A 22694-nucleotide genomic window follows, 5' to 3' on the forward strand; every position below is an offset into this window, starting at 1 on the left:
CCATTTGCAGCAACATGGATGGACCATGGACCTAGAGATCATCATACTAAGTGAAGTAAGTCAGAGAAAAACAAATATATCACTTATATGTGGAATCTAAAAAAAAACACATATGAACTTATTTACAAAACAGAAATAGACTCACAGACATAGAAAACAAACTTATGGTTGCCAAGGGGAAGGAGGGGAGGGATAAATTGGGAATTTGGGATTAATAGATACATACTACTATATATAAAATAGATAAAAAAACAAGGACCTACTGTATAGCACAGGGGAGTATATTCAATATCTTGTAATAAACTATAATGGAAAAGAATCTGAAAAGGTATATATATGTACACATATATATGTATAACTGAATCACTGCTGTACACCTGAAACATTGTAAATCACCTACAATTAAAAAATAGTATAATAAAAATCAATAAAGAAAAATAAACTAATGAAAATGGTTACCTATAGGAGACTAGGAAGAATTGTGGAAAAGAGATAGGGAAAATAGTTTTTTCTGATTTCATTTTGTTTTTATAGTTTGAATTTGGAACCTTATAAGTGTTTTAAAAATTAAATCTTAACATAAAGAATAAAACTATCTTTAAAAAACAAAAGCAGCCTGAAACAAATGAACCTAGTTATGTATCTAGATGGTGGCATAACCGCACAGAGAAGGATTACTTCAAGTAATTTTAAAATCAGTATTTTGACTGCATCTCTTGTGGGATATATCTTATAGACAAGAATAAGCACAAAGGGATCTAATGTGCATTTAGTAGTGTTATTTTTAGTAATAATGTTGTTATTACTATGTTGAAACTCATAGGAGAGAGCAAATAGTTAACGATGGAGTTATTAGGAACTGTAGTTTTCAGCATAAGGAAAAAGAGATACAAATTAAGAAGCTAAGTAAAAACTTGGTAATATTTGATTTAAAATGGAAAAATCAGTATGACCTCATGACTTAATTTTTTCTTTCTTAAAAACTATATTTTTCCTAGCTTTGTCCACTGAAATGGTCTAGAAGCAATGGCAAGTCAATAATGATAAATGTCCAGAAGTGCCCAGACTGTGGTCTTTAAAATACCAGTTCGTACTAAAAGGAACCAGGGCTCTTTAGGGAATTGGATGAGTTCAGGTCCGGGCCATTGTTTCTTACAAAAAAGCAAAGAAGCTATCAAAGACTCTTGGAGTTGTACCAAAAGAAAACAGGAGCCAACACAAAAGGGACTCCCACTAACCAAAAATGGGTAACTTTGACCCTCAAAAAGAACAGTAACTATAATAAGTTGAAACATCAAATATATTTTAAAAATCCATGAGTCCATAATGATATCGCCCACAAACCAAAGAAAGCAACTTGATCACCTTTGGAGGTTAATATTATTATGAAAATTAGGAAATGAAGGCAAAGGATCAAATATTTATCTTGACTTTTCTCTGAATTGTACTTGAGTCACCAAGTAGTTAATGAAAACTTACTTTTTAGCAAAAATCCAGCTAGTTAATGCAGATGGAATACAGAACTAAAAAAGTCATAATTTTATAACCACTTATATGATAATGGTATTGAACACAGGTCATTAATGGTTGCTAAAACCATTAGATGAAAGGTTAACGGAAAACTTTATTTTGGACAAATCAGGCTGACTGCAGCCTGAATCCATGGATCCATTTAACCATCACTGAAAGTGGTGCACTCAGATATTAAATGCCTCCTAAGTACTCGCAGCATCTATGAAATATGCTTGCCAAAAGATTTCAACTTGAAAGCCATCCAGCCTGTATATTTAACTACTAGATACAGGAAATACAGGGTGTGTATGTTAAATGACTTCATAAGGAAGATATCAGCCAAATCCTAAACATGGGAGATTCTGTAGAAAAATGACTTGTTTTGTTTTACAGATAGATGTCATGGGAGGAAAAGAAGTGTTGGTCATAGTGTTGCAGGAATGGGAGGTGTTGGCGTCGGGGGTGATACTGATTGAAAAACACTTAAAAGAATAAATTGTAGTAATGTGTATCTGGTTTGGATCTGGATTTGGACATAGCACTTGTAAAAAATATTGAGGAATATTAATTTTTTTTAAGAACTTAGGTGTGATAGTGATATTGTAATATTTTTTAATTTTTAAATTATGGGGTGACGTGTTATGACTCATGGGAAGTGGAAGATACGTAGATGAGCAAGAATGGTATAAAACTGATAATTTTTAAAGATAGGTGATAGGGTTCATTAGATTTTATTTTTCTATGTACTTATTAAATAATATATATTTGCCTGAAACATATATCAAACCCTGACCAAGACAGTGTTTTATTCAACTTTTTGACCTCTGCCATCTGATAGGCAAATAGTGGTATTTTGTGGTAATTCCTATTTTTTTTTAATTTATTTTGTTTTTTTTATTCGTTGTTCCTCAATTTGTTCCTAATTGAGTGTAAGGTTTTCTATGCACAGTGCTATGCTAAGTAAATTAGATAAAAGTGGCCTCACTTCTCCAGTAAATTGCACATTTATGTGGACACATTCACACAGTGGAAATACAGGTAAGCTCAAATAATACAAGCTCTGAATGAATATTTGGGTATTTAAAACATGATACAGATTGTATTTAAGAAGAAAAGGACATGGGATAAGAGCCTTTACATCATGATGCAGTGTATTTTAAGAAGAGAAGGATATAATTAATGTGAAAGTTGGAATTGATGGCTGAGTGCTGTGGAAACTAGTCCACTTCTTTTTCTATTTGTACTTTTTTTGTTGGCCTGTTGACCTATTGCTTGTTTTCTTGACACTTCTCTTTACCTGATTTCCCTTTTATAGGCCAGTTCTTTTTTTTTTTTTTTTTAATTAATTTATTTATTTATTTTTGGCTGCTTTGGGTCTTTGTTGCTGTGCGTGGGCTCTCTCTAGTTGCGGCGAGCAGGGGCCACTCTTTCATTGCGGTGCGCAGGCTTCTCATTGCGGTGGCTTCTCTTGTTGCGGAGCACGGGCTGTAGGCACGCGGGCTTCAGTAGTTGTGGCACACGGGCTCAGTAGTTGTGGCTCACGGGATTAGTTGCTCTGCGGCATGTGGGATCTTCCCGGACCAGGGCTCGAACCCGTGTCCCCTGCATTGGCAGGCGGACTCTTAACCACTGCACCACCAGGGAAGCCCTATAGGCCAGTTCTTACAAACTTACTTTAGCGGCAATAAAAAGGAAAAATGAAGAAATAAATTGTACACTACTCTCTAAAACCAGTATGTTCTGTAATCAGTAGTGTTAAAACTTTGGAATAAGAACATGGTCAAAATGTCTTTTAAGTGGCTGTCTGATTATATATTTGCTATAAAACTACTTATGTCTCTCTAGGTTGGCAAATAAACAAGATAAGGAAGGGGCTTTAGGAGAAGCTGATGTGATTGAATGCCTGTCTCTGGAAAAACTGGTCAATGAGCACAAGTGCTTATGTCAAATAGTAAGTTTTGGGGGTTCTTCTGCCCTATGAATTATGTTTGGTATAACTTAGTTTTTGTAAAGGTGATAAGCAATTAGGGGGTAGGTAGCTAACAAAATAATTTATTAGTGTTTTAAACAAATTTTTTTAACCTGTTCTCACTTTTTTAACAGTTCTCACTGTTCATTTGATATTACTTATTACAGTGATATTTGTTTTCTATTTAGTTGTTACTGACTTCTATAAACTATCTTTCATGATTTCAAAGACTTTAGGTTTGCTCTTTGTTTAAGACATTGCTGACAGGACCTGCAAGTTATACAAACATGTCATGCTATAAATTTTGTAAAATGGTAAAAGTATATATACAAAATTTATACTTAGGAGAAGTTTATAATGAATTTTGAAAAATTATATCAAGAGAGTTTTCATACAGTCTTGAGAAGATGGACTGAGGATTTAATCATTTATTCTGGTTTCAGAAAATGATTGTTAGGCTGTCAATCTTAAAAGATGGTTACAGGGAACTCCCCGGCGGTCCAGTGATTAAGATTCTGCACTTTCATTGCCAAGGGTGCAGGTTCGATCTCTGGTTGGGGAACTATGATCCCACAAGCTGTGCGGTGCAGCAAAAAAAAAAAAAATAAGATGCGTACTGCCATAAATTCCCTGGTATAACAAATTAAAACTTTCTGCTATTTTTAATAAGGGTATTTTTCTTCTGTAAGTTTAATTTTGTCTGTCAGTGAGTTTGTTTAAAATTTAACTGTCAACTTCTTGTGTCATAATCGCTCTCAAAGCTTACAGATATAATCCATAAAATATTTCCACTCCTACTTACATACTAATGTAGTGATCACTGCAAAGGTGTGTTTTGTAAGTTAAAGAAGCAGGTGCTTCATATCATTAATTTAATGGGTTAATTAATTTTGATTAGCCAGTAATTATATCTTCATGGTTTATGAATAAATTTTTGTAGAGATCTTTTAGTTTTAATCTTTAAGTCAAATAAATTGCTGTTTTTAAGGAACCTTGTTCAGCAGTCTTGGGATATGGAAAGAAAATTGACAAGTCCATTAAAAAAGGCCTTTATTGGCTGCTACATATCATTGCAAGAGACTTTGATGCCTTAAATGAGCGCATCCAAAAAGACACAACAGAACAACGTGCTCTTGAGGAACAAGAGAACCGAGAGCGGGCTGAAAGAGTACGAAAATTGCGAGAAGAAAGGTAGGTAGATTAATTTTGTAGCACAGTGCATGCATATGAAAACTCAAAAACACCACACTTTTATTAATAACTTTTTTAGTTTTGTCTGTTTAAGTTCCTCTTTTTTGTATGAAGGAAGATACTAGGTAAATTTTTTATTTCTGTAGACCTGCACAAGTTTGGTTGATAGGGTTCTAAGTTTGGTTGATAGCACAATTGGCATCTAGTGGGAAGAAGCCAGGGATGCTGCTAAACATTCTGTGATGCACAGGGCAGTTTCCCATAGCAAAGAATATGTCAGTAGACTGAGAAATCCTTCATTAGTCTCAGCAAAGATAGAAGGTAAGCAGTTAGTGGATCAGCCAGCTGAAGCAAAATCTGATCTTCAACACTAGTTTTGTCTGAAAGTGGACTAAATTGCACTATCTCAGGTTTTAAAACATGTGTTTAAAATTATTTTAAAAATATATTGCCTAAAGGGAAATTTTTAAAATAAGTTTAGCAAACTCTAAGTTAAAAAAAATGTTTATGTAAATTCTACCACAGAATCAGTTATAATAATGTTAATGCTGGAAGAAAGTACTCAGATTTGATTAGAAGTTGAATTTAGTTCTTAATCCCAAGATTTCTCTTTCTTTCTCCACTTACATGGCAGGGGAGGGAAGAAACAAAAAGATTTCTAAGTGAGCTCCTGTGAGATCTGAAGTGGTCTTCCATCTACCTAAGTAATATTGGCCTTCCATTTGCTTTAACAGTTGCAGCCTGGTAGGCAAGAACCCACTAACTGCCCTTGGTGAGGTGCTCCTTTATGCTGTCAGGGAAATCCTCTGATTACTGGTATCTTTCATTTAATTCAGAGATAGGACTTAAAGGAAAATATTTGGAGAGATAACTCTTCTGTCCTCAAGGGCTCAGTAACATGAGCAGGTCAGTCATCTCGGTCTCTCTTGATAACAATATGAGGTTTTAGTTCCTATGAGAATCTTTTTTTTTTTTTCTATGAGAATTTTATTTTCTATTCTAGTGTATATTTTCATGATATAAAGCTCAGTACAACCAGTCATGCATACAAATATACCTTCCATGTATTTATAAAAATAAAATATATGGCCATACTTTTCTAAAGGCTTCTTTGCTTTTCCTCTACTTAGAAAAACAAAAAGAACAAAAAAATTGAGTTGGGTAAAAGAAATCTAATTAGTATTTTTTTTCAAGTTTTTACTTTTTCCATAAAGATATTCCAGGTCATGTTATGGCAGGCTTTTCTGGTACCCCATTCCCCTTTCCTCCTTTCTCCTAGCCATGCCACTTGTGGTCTGAGTCCTCTTCTGTTGAACAGAGACTGCATAATTAAATTTAGACAGGAGTAATTAAAAAAAAACTTTTTATTGTTAAATACAATCTAATAGGTTTGGATTTTTTTGTTGGTTTGGATATTTCTGAAAAAACAGTAAAACAAGCTATTATTGGTATCTGAAAATAGTATATTAATACCAGATACCTGAAATTGCTTACTAATAAATGAGTAACATTAATGACTGTTGGGACTTCCCTGGTGGCGCAGTGATTGAGAGTCCACCTGCCAATGCAGGGGACACGGGTTCGAGCCCTGGCCCGGGAAGATCCCACATGCCGCAGAGCAACTAAGCCCGTGCACCACAACTACTGAGCCTGCGCTCTAGAGCCCGCGAGCCACAACTGCTGAGCCCGTGTGCCACAACCACTGAAGCCTGCACACCTAGAGCACGTGCTCGGCAAAGAGAGAGGCCACTGCGATGAGAAGCCCGCACACTGCAATGAAGAGTAGCCCCCGCTCACCGCAACCAGAGAAAGCCCGCACACAGCAACAAAGACCCAATGCGGCCAAAAATTAAAAAAAAAAAAATTAAAAAAAAATAATGACTGTCCTGTAAGTATGTTTATATACAGAGTGCTTTCACATATATTTCTTTACCTGAAATAACCCTATGAAGTATGTATTTTATCCACATTTATGGGAAGGCAGAGGCTCAGGTATCCAGATAGATATCCAAGGTCATAGAAGTAGTAAATTGCAGATCTCTAAATTTTGGCTTCCTAGGTTCAGAATGAAAGGATATATCTTTCCATCATAGAACTTAATTAATAAGTGCCGTAGTAATGAACATTGACATTGTTGTACTATATACTATTGTTATACAGTCTAGTTGCAGATCTACAATAGTTATGTTTCTATCTTCAGCTGCTTCTTTTAGTAACTTATTACCTTCATCTATGGGGCAACATTAACTTTAAATCACAGAGTAATAAAAGTCTCAGTAGTAACTAATATAGAAATACTTATTTAATCTAAGTGATATAGGGCAATTATTTCTATAGCCTCTTCTACTTATGCAAAGCAACAGTTGTTATCTAGTTCATTTATGATATATAACTAGACACAGCTCTTAAGACGAAGGTTAACAACAGGACTTATTTATCTGGTTAACATCAGTGAAGAGGACAGCATTTGTTTGGGAGGGTTATTAATAAATTGATAAATATAAACCCTTGTTACATAGAAAAATAATTAATATGCATCACTGACATTAAGAACTCAGTCATAGGGAATGTCATTTTTGTCAGCATTTCTTTCTTTTTTTAATTTCTTTCTCTCTTTCTCTCTCTCTCTCTCTCTCTTTCTTTTTGGCTGCATTGGGTCTTCATTCTTGTGCGTGGGCTTTCTCTAGTTGCAGCCAGTGGGGTCTACTCTTCGTTGTGGTGCGCGGGCTTCTCATTGCAATGGCTTCTCTTTGTTGTGGAGCACAGGCTCTAGGCATGCAGGCTTCAGTAGTTGTGGCACACGGGCTCAGTAGTTGTGGCTCGCGGGCTCTAGAGCGCAGTCTCAGTAGTTGTGGCGCACGGGCTTAGTCACTCCGCGGCATGTGGGATCTTCCCGGGCCAGGGATCGAACCCATGTCCCCTGCCTTGGCAGGCAGATTATTAACCACAGTGCCACCAGGGAAGTCCTGTCAGCATTTCTTTCTTTTAAAATTCAAATGATTAATCTTAACATGGGGATAGTGGCCTGTTACCTGCATAAAGATATCTGAAAATCTCTCAGTAATTCAAAGCCATGTCCAGATGTTTAAATTACTGAACTCAATAGCCTTAAACGTATTGGAAATGTTCTTAAACATGGTTCAGCATTTTCTCATAAGGAATTCCGATTTTTTTTCCCTCAAACAATAGAGAACAAAGAGAGCGAGAGCAGGCTGAACTCAATGGAACCAGTGGTCTGGCTGAGTTGGACCCAGAACCAATTATTGTTAATCCTTTCCAGCCAATAGCATCTGTAATCATTGAGGTATGGATGGTGGCAAATGTAATTTTTATGTCTTAAGTTATAAAGTTGGAAGTTCAGAAAGGAGGTAGGGAGATAGAAGTATTTCACCAGAGATTGATTATTTGTAAAAGAAATTAAATGGGGGAGATGGGTTAAAGGTTTGCTGCTTTTTCTTCCTCTTCAAATTTACCTTCTGATCTAGTATAAAAAGGGAAGATGACTTCAGAATTAACTGAGAATGAAAATAAAGATTGAATGTAGCAACTATCACAGTTACTGTTCTGATAAATTTTTTTTGTCACTTATTTCATGTGATAATAGTATGTTTACTCTTATTTACATTATCTTTATCCCTGTATTGCTATTACTATCCCTTTACAGTAATATTTAAATGCTTATGGTGCATTATAGTACATAAATGATTTTCTAGTTATTTTCCTAGGATACTTAATGTTTGAAACTATAATAAATTTTCTTATATCTGAATATTATTTATTTTAATTTTAAATATCAGAAGTTTTACCAAAATTAATGTGTAGATTTTAATCATGAAGAAGTTACAGGGTTTTATATGTGTGTGTGTGTGTGTGTGTCTGTGTCTGTCTCTCTGTGTATCTGTGTCTTTGTTTTCATTTTCTACTGGTGTTCGGAGTTTGCATTGGCCCTGCTTTAATCATCTTCAGCAGCTATGCCTCCTCAGTGGCAGAGCTTCCTAAATCTCCTCTCCGTTCCCTCAGAGCTTAATGTGGCAGGTGGCTTGCTGGACCCGCCTGTATGTTCTCTATTCCTCTTCCCTGTCACTGCCTCCTTCCACACAGGTACTCATCCGGAAAGGTGGATGATTATTTCTTCCTTGGGGCTGCTGCTGAGGAGGGAGGCAGCTCCACAGGTAAGAAGATGAGTGTAGAGTTTTTGGTGTTGCTTTGTGTTTGCAAAATAATTGGTAATATGAGATATTTGGTCTGAAGTTAGTTAAATACTAGAAGGTCAGCTGTATTTAATCTTTTTATTAACCCCATTGCATTTACCTTAAGCGTGTGCTTTTCTAAGTATAGTAAAGCAGTCTTAATAACTTGAGCTACTGTTTTGTGTCCATAGTATTAAATATTGTGTTTGTCAAGTTTTATATTCTTTTAAAAATATTGGTAGAGGAAAAGAAAATCAAGTTTGGTTTTTCACTTTGAAACATTGATTTACTCTATATGTGTAATAAAGCTCACCTTATAAATAATGACCAATTATTTTATAGTACCATGGTTGTAAATTACTTAGAAGGCCTTAGCACTTCTACCAACGTTGTATTTTTCACAATATAAAGATAAGAACAATACTGGTATACAGCACAAAATATCTTATATTGAAGTCCCTGAATTAATTAGTGGCATGGGGAAAGTACAATTATTATGCTTTTAAAATACAGTAATTTTAAGAAGATCATCAGTAAAGGAATGAAATAAATGGAAATAAATTATCCATAGTCTCTCTTTTTTACCAGGCAAATTTTCTTTTCTTCCCCATAAAATTCCTCCTTTAAAACATTACCTTACATTCATTCCTTTGATTTTATCACAGACAATAAAAATGGTGAGGTATTGGTTCCAGAATAGACAAACAGATCAATGAAACAATAGTAACAAACCAAATTATATATAAGCATTTAGTGTAAGATAAATGTGGCATTTCAAATCTGGGAGAAAAGGATATTGGGACAACTGAACAGTCATTTGGAGAAAAGTAAAATTATTGAACACTGTATACCAAATTAAATTTCAAAAGACTTAAATGTATAAAAAAAGAAGCCTTAAAAATACTCACATAATACAGTTAGACATTTGTATATACTTGGAGGACGTTGAAACTTTCAAAGCAGGACAATGAGGCCACAAATCATAAAGTGAAAAATAGGTAGATCGTATTATATTCAGTATTTAAAGAGATGTTATACAAAGTTAAAGACAGAAAAAAAACCCAAGCTAATCCTAATGAAAAATATTTGAGACCCAGGGAACAACAAAAAAAGAACCCTTAAAAAATTACTGTGTAAATAATGAGACTCTAGTAGAAAAACAGGCATTGGGTTATCATGGGTAGTTCCTTAAAGAAAAATTAAAATGGCAATAAGCATATTTAATAACTTATCTTCAGTTGTATTGATAATAAAAATATTCAATGATAAATCAAATCAACACTGAGGTAAAAAATATTTATTAGTTTGTCAGAGATATAAAAGATTGATAATGATTAAAAAAGCATTAAAAAAGATGTCACGGGGAGGACTTCCCTGGCAGTCCAGTGGTTAAAACTCTGTGCTTCCACTGTATGGGGTGTGGGTTCGATCCCTGGTTGGGGGATTAAAATCCCACGTGCCGAGTGGCGAGGCCAAAAAAAAAAAAAAAGATATGGGAAAATATACTCTCTCAACCCTTTGCCTGTGGTGTAATTTTACTTTAGTTCTTCTGAAGGAAAGTTTGTAGTATGGCACATTTTAAAATGTGCTTACTCATTGATCCAACAGCTTGACTGTTAGGAATTTATTCTAAAGGAGTAATTCAATAATTATATTTCTTATAATAGTGAAAGGTTGAAAATCACTTCTTTGTCCATTGATTGGGTATTGGTAAAATAAGATGATAGAACCATTCAAAACGATTGTATAATTGATGAAAGTAGTAATGGCTTACACATATATCATTATATAATATTTTCATAGCTAACACTTTACTATGTACGTGTCATGCAGTAGTCTAAGCACTTCATAGGTTCATTGACAAAGAAAGAAATGTATATTTTTAAATTAAAATTTCAATTCTTTTTTGTTTAAAAATATACATAAATATGTATATATAGACAATCAATCACATTTATGTATGTTTGTGGATGGTGTATGTCTGTACGTGTGTGGGGTAGGCAAAGAGAAGCACCTCTTAGTGACTATATATCAACCAGTGGTCATCTCTAGATTGTGGAATTACTGGTAATATTTGTCTTCTTTCTTTATACTATCTCTGTTTTCTGAATGTTTGACAATTAGCGTGCTTTAATGATATATTCAACAAATAATTTTTTAATAGAAATATCACATTGCCTGGAAGTTACAGAATGCTCTTGGATTATTTGATTTCTCCCTTAAAACTACCTTAGATATGACCATTATATTAAAAATGATATATTTCATTTTTGTCAGAATGAAAAAAAACTTGAAAGAGAGAAAAAGAGGCAAAATGTGGAGGAAGACAGTGATGGCTGTCCCCTGAAACATAAAATGGAGCATGAGCAAATAGAGACACAGAGCCAGATCAGTGACAGTAGCCAAAAAAACAATGAGTTCGGAATAGTAGAAAATTATAAGGAGGCATTAACACAGCAGTTGGAAAATGAAGATGAGACAGACCAGCAGTCATCAGAATCAGGTGATAAATCTAGTTATTAAAAATATATATACTTATTTATTTTTATATTTATTTTATTTTTAAGTTTTATATATTACATATAACATAAATAATATATATAAAACTTAAAAATATCTCTTTCATTTGTCATGATTATTTTCATAAAAAATGTATCGCAAGATTTTTCATCTCCAAATGCGTTATTTATCATGGTTTTCTCTTGAATTTTAGGTAATCATTAGTCAGTTTGCTAATTTATGTTTTTATTCATGATGCCTTAAAATCTAGTCCTTTGTAACTTAAAAGAATTTCAGCTGAAAATTCATTTTCAAAAATTTGGAATATTGCATAGCCCCAGGAATCCTTGGAATGTATTTAAAACCTTTAAAGCTTTTGGAGGTTTATTTCGTTTTTCTTAATCCTCATAATGTTATGATCAGCATCATTTCCTTTATTTACTTGTTATTTCTATAGGATGCAGACATAATCAATTGAACATTTTGAAAGCTTTATCAAATAGCCATATTACTCTTATTTTAATATTATACAACATCTGCAATTCATAATTACTTTACTTTTTCTAAGTGGTTATGTAATTTAACAGGAAGTTCACATCTTTTGGTATCATAGAGAGAGCCTCTGCCTTTGGACTCAAGACAACCTAGGGTAGCATCCAGAATTTCTCATCTACTAGATATATGTTACGTTATATAGTGTTCTTCAGTCCTCGTTTCCTCTCTAAAATGGGGTTGTCATCTTTTTTTTCACCAGGCTTTTAGGTTTACTTATAATAAAAGTAACCCTATAGTGTTCCTAGCACAGGGCCTGACACATCGGAAATACTCAATAATCATTGCTTCCTTGCCATTCCTAGTTAGCAATATGCTTCCATGGTATATAAGAATTTTTGTACAGTATCAAAGAGTTTATGAAAATAAGATCTCAGTCCCTGAGCTGCAGATTAGCTAACATGGATATTTTGCTATATAGAAATAATTAGATTTGAAAGTTATAGTTTTGTAATTTGGGAAGTTAGGGTAGCCACATTTGTACCCATATCGCTCTATCAATAGGGTAAAACAAAAAGTAGACTTAAAGTGGCCTCTCAATATATTGGAAGAACTCTTTCAAACACTAATATGTTGTTAAAGAACAAAATGATTTGGTAGATGATTTGAAAATATTATTTAACACAGCACTATGTTATTTACCATAGCAATCCTCGGGTACATTATTCTCATTATACAGAATAGGAAACCAGGGCCTTGGAGAGGCTGAGTAATTTAAGATCATACGTCTCATCTGTGGCTGTACTGAGACACGCTTCCCTCAACTTCAGGTCCTCTGCTTCGTATCCTATGCTTGTCCATGACCCTGCTCTACTGCCCATCCTAAAGTACCATATGGTTCTGGAGGCTCTCTTTCCTTTCTCCCAGCTGTAAAGCTTACAGCTTTAATTGTAAAAAGATGTCTCTGTTTCTATCTAGAGTAAAATGTTTCAAGTGATAACTAATTTATTTAGAAAAATAATGTTTCTAAATATATTTGTATTTCTCATTGCTTTATAGGTTTCATAGATGTTGGCTGCTTGTTGTATAACAGATAATTTCCATTTTAGAAAATGTATTATATATATAAATTTAGCAATTTGGGATTGTCAGTGAAAATATTTCAGTGACTTTGACGTTTGGTTATTTAACTACTATGCCATCCTGGTTCACGTTGTTAAAGTTTACATGTTAACAACACAGATGCACTTAAAATGTTCATATGTGCTTAAGTGAGAATCTGTAAATAGTTATTTTTAGAAAGATTACAAATTCAATTCTGTAAGGTCTAATAATGTGAGTTTTGGTTACATATATTTATATTGGGCATACCTTATTTGGGGGTTATTTTCATGGATAATGTGTTTAGATTTGATTGGGGTGTTTTTTCACATCTCAAAGGATTATTTTTGGACTTATACCTAGAATCATTCTGTGTATCCTGCTGAGACAAACCAATACCTCTCCTTTTTCCCCAGGTCATTCTGAGTTTCATGGAAATCCCTGCAGTTGGATAATTCCATTTACTTAGTATGATATTTGGGGAAAAAAATGTTACTTTTGGAAATATGGACTTTTTTTGTATTCCAAATCACCTCTCATAGAACTTAAAATATGGCTTTTTGCCATTTGTGTCATATTCATCAATCATTCATCCAATAAACCATCACTTAAAAATTTATTCTTAGTGAAGGCAAGTTCACAGTTCATTATTGGTAACAATTTTTAAGTTGAATTGAAGATATATTCCTATGGTAATAATAATATCAATATTCTAATTCTGTTCATTAGTTTTTATTATAGCAGTAACTTCTTCACAGAGGCATAAAGTTTCATGTTTATATTCTTACAGATAACAATAAAAAGAAAACTAAGAAACTAAGAATGAAAAGGAGCCACCGTGTAGAACCTGTTAATACAGATGACTCTGCTCCTAAGAGTCCAACACCACCCCCACCTCCTCCTCCTGGTGAGTAAACTGATGTTGATACTGAATTTAGAAATACTGCTTTAAACATTGAAGAAAAAGAAAGAAATTATGCAGTTTTTATTCAGTATATTTATCATCTTGTGAATTGTGAAAAAGGTAGAATTCTTTGCTCCATCTACTTTGTTCAGAATTTATCAACATAAATATCTATTGCTTTTTTTTACTCAGAAAAAATGTTTTATGAAAGTAAAAAAATAAGTAAAAATTAATAAGAAAACTTTACCTAAGCACTTCTTATAATGGATTCAAGTCCTATTTGAAATATCAGTACCCAGATTGCTAAAAGGAATTTAAGTTTAAGGAATGGACGGCTAACATGAGCTTTTAAAAAATTGGATCTTTCATCCTGAAAGTTAACATTTGAAACCAAGATGTGTGAGTGTTTCCATTATATTTCCAACATTCATCCCGACCTTCTAAGCTGTTATGAGGATTAAGTGGAATACTGCATATAAAGCACTGGGACATACTAACTGCACAATAATTGTAATTTTTTAGCACTGGGCATAGTACCTCACATACTCAATAAATATCAAACGTATATGTTTATAGTTTCCTTTTAGCCCTGCTAGAAGGCTTTAGATGGTAACATTTTCCTTTGAGAATTATTTTAAGACTCATTTCTAGTATTCCATTTAATAAGTGTACATTTCTTTTAGTCTCTGTTGGGGGTTAGAATAGTAGCCTAAGGTTATTTATGATGGTAGTGAGGATGCTTATATTTTTAACGAAAGGTAAATAAAAACTTTAAGCAAATATTACCAACCTATAATTACATTTTTAAATAGAAGCCATTTAAAATGGGTTTATGGTTATTCAGTACTGCATCATTCAGTATATATGAATTGATATTGAAGTTATATACATTCCTGTCAAGAAAGGGATCCTCTCAACAGACCTAAAGAGATATTGTTTAACAGTGTTTTTAAATGTTTTTCTTTTTCTTTAGTTGGCTGGGGAACCCCCAAAGTCACTAGACTTCCAAAACTTGAGCCTCTTGGTGAAACACGTCATAATGGTAATGCAAAAGGATCAGTTTTCAAAGCTCTACGTACCACATTCACTTTTCTTTACCTCATTACTTCAACAAACTTTTACTTTTGGAAGCCTTTCAAATCCACAACCATCCTTTTTCATTATACTTCACTTTTTGTCATTTATTTATTTTTTTATTCCTAAGTGCCCTTTGCCTCTATATAATTTGATTTGACCTTGACCTTAGAATACAGAGGTAAAGACCGTCAGAGCTTGTGTTTATCCATTATATATTAATGTAAATAGTTGTAAAAGGGAAAGATTTTTAAATAGCTTAAATTAAATATGAGACAGTACAATTATAGTGTTAAAACTTCATTGTCCTATATATGCTCAATATACTCAATGATAATGCCGCATAATTGTTCTTTCTCTGCTTCTAATGATACTCAGCTGCTGTATATTACAGTGAAGTAAAGAGTAACACAGTTTGTAAGATCAGAGACCAAATCAGTAAGCCAAATAAAGTCCAGCTAAATAGAAAGTTACTAAAGGCTTCATTGACTAAAGAAAACACTTTTTTTTGGATGAAATTAACACAAGGTTTGGTACAGCTAGTATAGGGCATAAGAACTTCACCTGGAAAACTAGAGAAAGGACAGTTGGGAGTAGAGAACTGCCTTATACAACAGGCAGAAGTTCTGATTTCAGACCATCAGCCCAGATTCTTTTAATAAAATATTTCTAAAATGCAGAAGGATAATTTTATATATATATAGTAACTCAATAAACTTCTTTATCAAGAACATTTCTTCTCCTTTCTGATAGCTCTGTTTACCTAATCTAGAACTTGGTTTCCTAAGAAGACCCATTTACTAGGGAAAAAAAAATTCAGAACTTTAATCTTTAGAAAAGCATTATATATAATTTGAAATTATATTGAACTGTATAAAATATTTTATTCAAAAAGTACATAAATTTAAATGTGCTGGTTGCTTTCTTTTTCTGAATACTGTGTCAATAATGAAATATTTCTTCATAATCATTAGTGAAAATTAAAAGATTTTTTTCAATTCTAAAGACAGAAAGTTTGTCCTTAGACTATATCAAAATTACAGTGAAATCACGTCTTTTTGGTTGCTGACTTTACATCATGATGTTTTTATTGACTATAATAGGTTAATTCCTGTTTTATTACACTCTGAAATTGTGTATGCTAGACTACATTATCAGTTTAAATATTCACTGTGTTGTTAGAAACAATTAGATAATGCTAATATATGTGTGTATAAATACATATACATGTGTGCATGTATTTATACACAGATATATTAGCATTACCTAATTGTTTCTAACAACACAGTGAATATATATAAATACATGTATATAGAGAAAAATATTAATTTCTCATATAACAGGTACTATTTTTTCTTACTGAATTAGGCGTCCAACAAACAACTGTTTTGTATCTGACACCACCTAAAACATTGGTGATGCCAAGATGAATAAGACGTAAATTCTACTTTTCTGGGGATCCTAGTCTAACATAAAAGATAACACTCCAGCTTACTATAGTATATGTGACAATTCACAATGTATGGTGAAAGGTTCTATGGTGTACAATTGGAGTACTGTGCACAAACCGCCTAGACAGTGAAAGTGGTATTAGAACTGGGTCTTTGAAGAATGAGAAGAGTCAGTAAGTAGAAGAAACAGACTATTCAGAGGTGGAGAGGTGGGAAAAGACATTGCTTATTTGGAAAACAGTATGAAGTTACTTGTGACTAGAGCTTAGGTTCATGTGGGTAGAATGGGTAAGAAAGAGGAAATTTAAAGTTACAGAGAGTGCTGATCCTCGAATTATGGCTTATAGCCAGATTGTTTAGGGCCTCACATGTATGGTAAGATGTCTGGACATGCTATAATTTTACAGGAGACACTATATATTTTTAGCAGAGAAATAGTATTACAAGATTTATTGTTTAGGATAATAATTTTTGTCACAATGTAAAGTATAGACTAGATTGTGGTCACACCTGAGGTAAGGATCCCAGTTAGAAGCTGTTGCAGTAGTCAGAGTGAGAAGTGAGGAATAGGAATTGGAATGGAGAATAAAAATGTATGCAAGGAATATTTGAACAGTTATAAGTACTATATGATGAATGGATGTATGGGCTAAAAGGAGAGAGGAACAGGAAATTATTTGGCTCAAGGTGCTAGAAGGTTGGTGCTATTTCTAAGACTGAAAATACATGAGGAGGAAGGAAACCTGCTCTGGAGGTGTCTGTAGGCTTATCTATTTGGAAATGTTTATAAGCCAGTACAAATAAGATTCTGGAGCTCTGGAGAAAAGGGACACAGGTGGGTGGGAGGGTATGTAGGTAGTTTTTTTTTTTTTTCTGTTGTCATCACACAATAGGAATGCTTTGTTCTGTAATACGTGTTCTGTAATTGTTTACTGAATGAATGCAGTTGAAAGAATGATAGTTTCCTGTTTCTGAGGGAAAGTATGTAGAATAAGGAGAAAAGAACTAATGGTAGCATCTAGGGGGAACATTATAGTTAGAAGCAAGTAAAAAAGAGGTTGAAAATGGGCTAAGAAGGTTGTTTTTTGTTTTTGTTTTGTTTTTCTTTGCTTTCCTGTATTTATTTTTAAATTAGAACTCCTGGGAAAGAATTATAATGAATTAGTTAAGTTTAAGACCACCATTGTTCTAATATATCAGTTAATTTTAAGTATGTATCAATAAATTTAACTTCTCAGAGCAAAGAATTAGACAACCTAACTTCACAAGTTTTAAAATATCTTTATTATTTTTTCTCATAAATTTTAAGGCAAAGTATACCTTATCTAGGTAAAAAAAAATGTACAATCAACTCTGCTTTCATTAACGGAGAAGAAAGTAGGTATAATAAATTTAAAATTTTAATTAAAAAGCTTAAATTAGTTTTTAGTGTTTATCATGAGATTTTCATCTGAGATGCTGATAGTTGCCAATTTTATAATCTCATCCTCTTCTCTTCCCTAACTTTGTACACATTTATTTGAATGTGGTTGATGGCAAGTAGACAACAGATACATGACAAACAAGGGTAAATAATTAAAATTTAACTACATTTGGGTTTGGCACTTAAAATTTACTGAGATGAAAACAATTTGTTGTAGTCAAATTAGGAATTAAGGCAGATTCTTATTTGTTCTTTGATTAGAGACATTTACCTTGATGGCAATTTAATTTTATTACTTTTCTAATTTCTTTTACTTTCTGTAAACCTCACTCTGTGTAACAGGTAAGACAGATGCATTCTTCACTTTGTAAATACTCTCAATCTGTACTTCATCAACATGTTATGTGTTACACATTATGAGAAATAAATCCAAGATTCTGTTAGCCAAAAATACCAAGTACAAAACTAAAGAATATTTTCAAATCTTAAAACATGAATGAAGATTAAATTTTGTATGTTAAAAAGTTTGAAGCCCTTTATAAAAATGGGTATCAATTAATTTGGTCCTATCAGTTGGGCACTATGATCAACTTATATCCCCTACATTTAAGGCAATAAGAAACCTATTTTGTGTAGAATGATTTAATTCTGGCAATGAAATAATACAGCATCAACTGCAAAAAAAATATAATTTCTTGGGAGGGAAAAAGATACTTCTTGCCATGTGTATGTGATTTATCTTTTTAGTAGGGTACTTTTAAATTCCAGAAGTAAAACATAATAGAAACGGTATTCATTCTGGTTTAATCTTGAGTTCTGTTATGTGTTATAATTCTCATTAATTTTGAAATCAAGAAGTTAGAAAAGGCATACTTTAAATTTATCAAAATAATTGTCTCATAATTTTAATTATAGCAATAGTAATAACTGTATATACTATGTGACTGGCATATTGCTAAGTACTTTAGGTACATTATCTCATTTTAATTCTTCTAATAGCCTTGTAAGATGGGCAATTTTTTGTGTGAGGAACCTATACCCCAAGGTCACATAGCTATAAGTGGCAAAATCAGGATTTGAACTTAGGTCTGTCCAGCTTTGAAATCCATACTTTGAATTCATTATATTATACTATTACATTAAGATTTGTTAGAGCATCATTGCAGCTTAGTAGTTGCTTTAAATTTAGTTGCTTGGACAATCATTTTCTCCTAATTTTTTTTAAAGAGGCAAGAATATACAGTTTATTATTTTAAAAATTTTTTTGTTAAGTAATGATATAGCTGTGGCAAATCAAGTATTGTCTATGGTACACTCTGGTAGAGGCTGCAGACTGATGACACAAGAGCAAATCTGACTGTTTAACCAAACTGATGTTCAAAATGTTTGAAATAGGGGGTACATGATGTTGGTATGTCTCATTACTGGTGGTGTTAACCTTGATCATTTGGATAAGGTGGTATTTGCCACATTGTAAAATGTTACTGTTTTCCCTCTTTGTAATTAGTAAATATTTTAGAAGTGATTCTTTAAGATTATGCAAATATTCTGTTCTCCACAAACTTTAGCCTACTAGTTTTGGCCTCCATCATTGGATTGTGTCTGCAATAATTATTACTGTGGTATTTGCCTAATGGTAATTTTCTGTTTCTCATTCTTACATTGAAATTTATTCAGATTCATTATTTTATTTATTTTTTATTTTTTCCTTCCAGTTTTATTGAGATATAATTGATTTAAAGCACTGTGTAAGTTTAAAGTATACAGCATAATGACTTGATTTACATACATCATGAAATGATTATCACAATAAACTTAGTGAACATCCACCATCTCATACAGATAAAGACAAAAGAAAAAGAAACTTTCCTTGTGTGGAGAACTGTTAGGATTTATTCTCTTAACAACTTTCATATATAACACACAGCAGTGTTAATTAATTAATCATGCTTTACATTACGTTCCTAGTACTTACTTATTTTATAACTGGAAGTTTGTACCTTTTGACCACCTTCATCATCATACAAAGATACTAAGTTATTATTGACTATATTCCCCACTCTGTACATTTCATCCCTGTGACTCACTTATTTTGTAACTGGAAATTTGTACCTCTTAATTTCCCTCACCTAGTTCACTCATCCCCCCGCACCCCACCCTACTGCCCTTGCTACCCACCTCCCCTGTCCAGCAGCTATCTGTTTGTTCTCTGTATCTATGACTGTTTCTGTTTTATGTTTGTTCATTTGGTTTTTTTTTTTAGATTCCACATGCTAGTGATATCATACAGTATTTGTCTGACTTGTTTCATTTAGCATAATACTCTCTAGGTCTATCCATGTTGTCAGAATGGTAAGGTATCCTTTTTTTTTTTTCTGGCTGAGTGATATTCCAGTGTGTGTGTGTGTGTGTGTGTGTTTGTGTTTGTGTATCACATCTTCTTTATCCATTCATCTATTGATGGGCACTTAAGGTTGTTTCATATCTTGGCTATTGTGAATAATGCTGTAATGAATATGGGGGTGCACATGTCTTTTTGAATTAGTGTTTTTGTTTTTTTTGGAAAAATACCCAGAAGTGGAATTGCTGGATTGTATGGTAGTTCTATTTTTAATTTTTTGAGGAACTTCCATACTTTTTTTCATAGTGGCTGCTGTGCTGTTTACATTCCCACCAACAGTGCATGAGGGTTCCCTTTTCTCCACATCTTCACCAACATTTGTTATTTGTGTTGTTTTTGATGATAGCCATTCTGACAAGTGTGTGGTGATATCTCATTGTGGTTTTGATTTGCATTTCCCTGATGATAGTGATGTTGAGCAACTATTCACGTGTCTGTTGGCCATCTGTCTGTTTTCTTTGGAATAATGTCTATTTAGGTCCTCTAGCCCATTTTTTAATTGGGTTGTTTGTTTTTTTGATGTTGAGTTGTATGAATTCTTTGTATATTCGGATATTAACCCCTTATTGGATATATCACTTGCAAATATCTTCTCCCATTCAGTAGGCTTTCGTTTTGTTCATAGTTTCCTTGCTATACAAAAGCTTTTTAGTTTGATGTAGTCCCATTTGTTTATTTTTGCTTTTGTTTCCCTTGACTGAGGAGACATATCCAAAAAATATCGTTAAGACTGATGACATAGAGCGTACTGCCTATGTTTTCTTTTAGGATTTTATGGTTTCACATTTTACATTTAAGTCTTTAGTCATTTAAAATTTATTTTTGTATACGGTGTGAGAAGGTAATCCAGTTTGATTATTTTGCATGTAACTCTCCAGTTTTCCCAGTACCATATATTGAAGAGGCTGTCTTTTCTCCATTGTATATTCTTGCCTCCTTTGTCATGGACTTTTTTTTAGTGGCAGCCCTAGAGTTTGCAATATACATTCACAACGAATCCAAGTCCACTTTCAAATAATACTATACAACTTAACGGGTAGTGTGAATGCCTATAATAACCAAAGAATCCTAATTCTTTCCTCCTGTCCCTTGTTTCATTGCTATCATCCATTTCATTTATATATAAGCATACATAAGCATATATATAAGTATACATAAGCATACATAAGCATTTATATATAAGCACATATGTACATGAGATATGCATATAAGTATATATAATCAAATACATTGTTGCTATTAGTATTTTGAACAAACTGTTATCTGTTAGATCAATTAAGAATATGAAAAATAAGTTTTCATTTTACCTTTACATATTTCGTCTTTGATACTTTTTCTTTCTTTATGTAAATCTGAGTTTCTGATGTTTATTATTTTACTTCTGTCTGAAGGACTTTTAACATCTCTTGCAAGGCAGGTCTAGTGGGAAGATTCCTTCATTTTTTGTTTTTCTGAGAAAGTTTTTATTTCTCTTTTACTTTTGAGGAATAATTTTGCAGGGTATAGAATTCTAGGTTGGTGGCAGTTTTTCTTCTCTAAATACTTAAAAAATTTCACTCTACTTTCTTCTCGCTTGCATGGTTTCTGGGGAGAAGTTGGATGTAATTCTTACCTTTGTCCACCTACTGGAAAAGTGGTTTCTCCCCGCTGGCTTCTTTCAGGATTTTTTTTTCCCTTGATTTTCTGTAATTTGAAAATGATACACCTAGATGTAGTTTTGGGGGCATTTATCCTGCACAGTGTTCTCTAAGTTTCTTGAATCTGGTGTTTGGTGTTTGACATTAATTTGAGGAAATTCTCAGTCATTATTGCTTCAGATGTTGCTTCTGCTCCTTTCTCTCTTCTCCTTCTGGTATTCCCATTACATGTATGTTAGACCTTTGGTGCTTGAACAGTTCTCGGATGTTCTCTTTCTTTTCTTTTCAGTTCTTTTTGCTTTTTAGTTTTCAAGGATTCTATTGACATATATCTCTTTTCCCAGCCATGTCCAGTTTACTAATAAACCCATCAAATGCATTCTTCATTTCTGTTACAGTGTTCTTTTCTCTTTTTCCAAAAGCATTTCTTTTTGGTTCTTAGGACTTCCATCTCTCTGCTTACACTTCCCATCTGTTCTTGCATGCTGTCTACTTCATCCATTAAAGCCCTTAGCTGATTAGTCATAGTTGTTTTAAATACCTGGCCTGATAATTCCAGTATCAGTGCCATATCTTGTTTTGATGCTTGCTCTGTCTCTTCAAATTGTGTTTTTGCCTTCTGGACTTCTTTTTTGATAGTCCAGCATGATGTACTTGGTAAGAGGAACTACTGTAAATAGGCCTTTAGTAATGCCGTGGTGTTGTGTGGTGGCAGGGGAAGCATTCTATATTCCTGTGATTAGGTCTCAAGTCTTTTAGTGAGCCTGTGCCTCTGGACTGTTGACTTCATAAGAGTTTCTCAAATTTTTTTTCTCCCCCATTAAGTGGTACAGAATGGCTAGGGCCAGCT

At 33.3% G+C, this 22694-nt stretch overlaps 1 protein-coding gene and 1 pseudogene across 4 annotated transcripts in view; one reads left to right on the forward strand and one right to left on the reverse strand.

Moving 5' to 3' along the window:
• LOC309628808 (ras-related protein Rab-28 pseudogene) overlaps window positions 1–22694 on the reverse strand; it is a 457231-nt pseudogene that overhangs the window by 360673 nt on the left and 73864 nt on the right. The gene's annotated exons all lie outside the window — the stretch shown is intronic.
• Window positions 1–22694, forward strand: part of ARL13B (ARF like GTPase 13B) — an 84135-nt gene that overhangs the window by 55009 nt on the left and 6432 nt on the right. For 2 of the 3 annotated variants that reach the window (XM_082392138.1, XM_082392140.1), the window contains exons 4-9: window positions 3358–3463; window positions 4470–4672; window positions 7862–7976; window positions 11140–11365; window positions 13745–13861; window positions 14832–14900. In XM_082392138.1, the coding sequence (XP_082248264.1) occupies window positions 3358–3463; window positions 4470–4672; window positions 7862–7976; window positions 11140–11365; window positions 13745–13861; window positions 14832–14900 (836 nt within the window). The remainder of the gene's footprint in view (window positions 1–3357; window positions 3464–4469; window positions 4673–7861; window positions 7977–11139; window positions 11366–13744; window positions 13862–14831; window positions 14901–22694) is intronic. The other variant, XM_082392139.1, reaches the window with a different exon arrangement.

The sequence above is a fragment of the Balaenoptera borealis genome, assembly GCF_965194805.1.
Source record: "Balaenoptera borealis genome assembly, chromosome: 5".
Taxonomy (NCBI): Eukaryota; Metazoa; Chordata; class Mammalia; order Artiodactyla; family Balaenopteridae; genus Balaenoptera; species Balaenoptera borealis.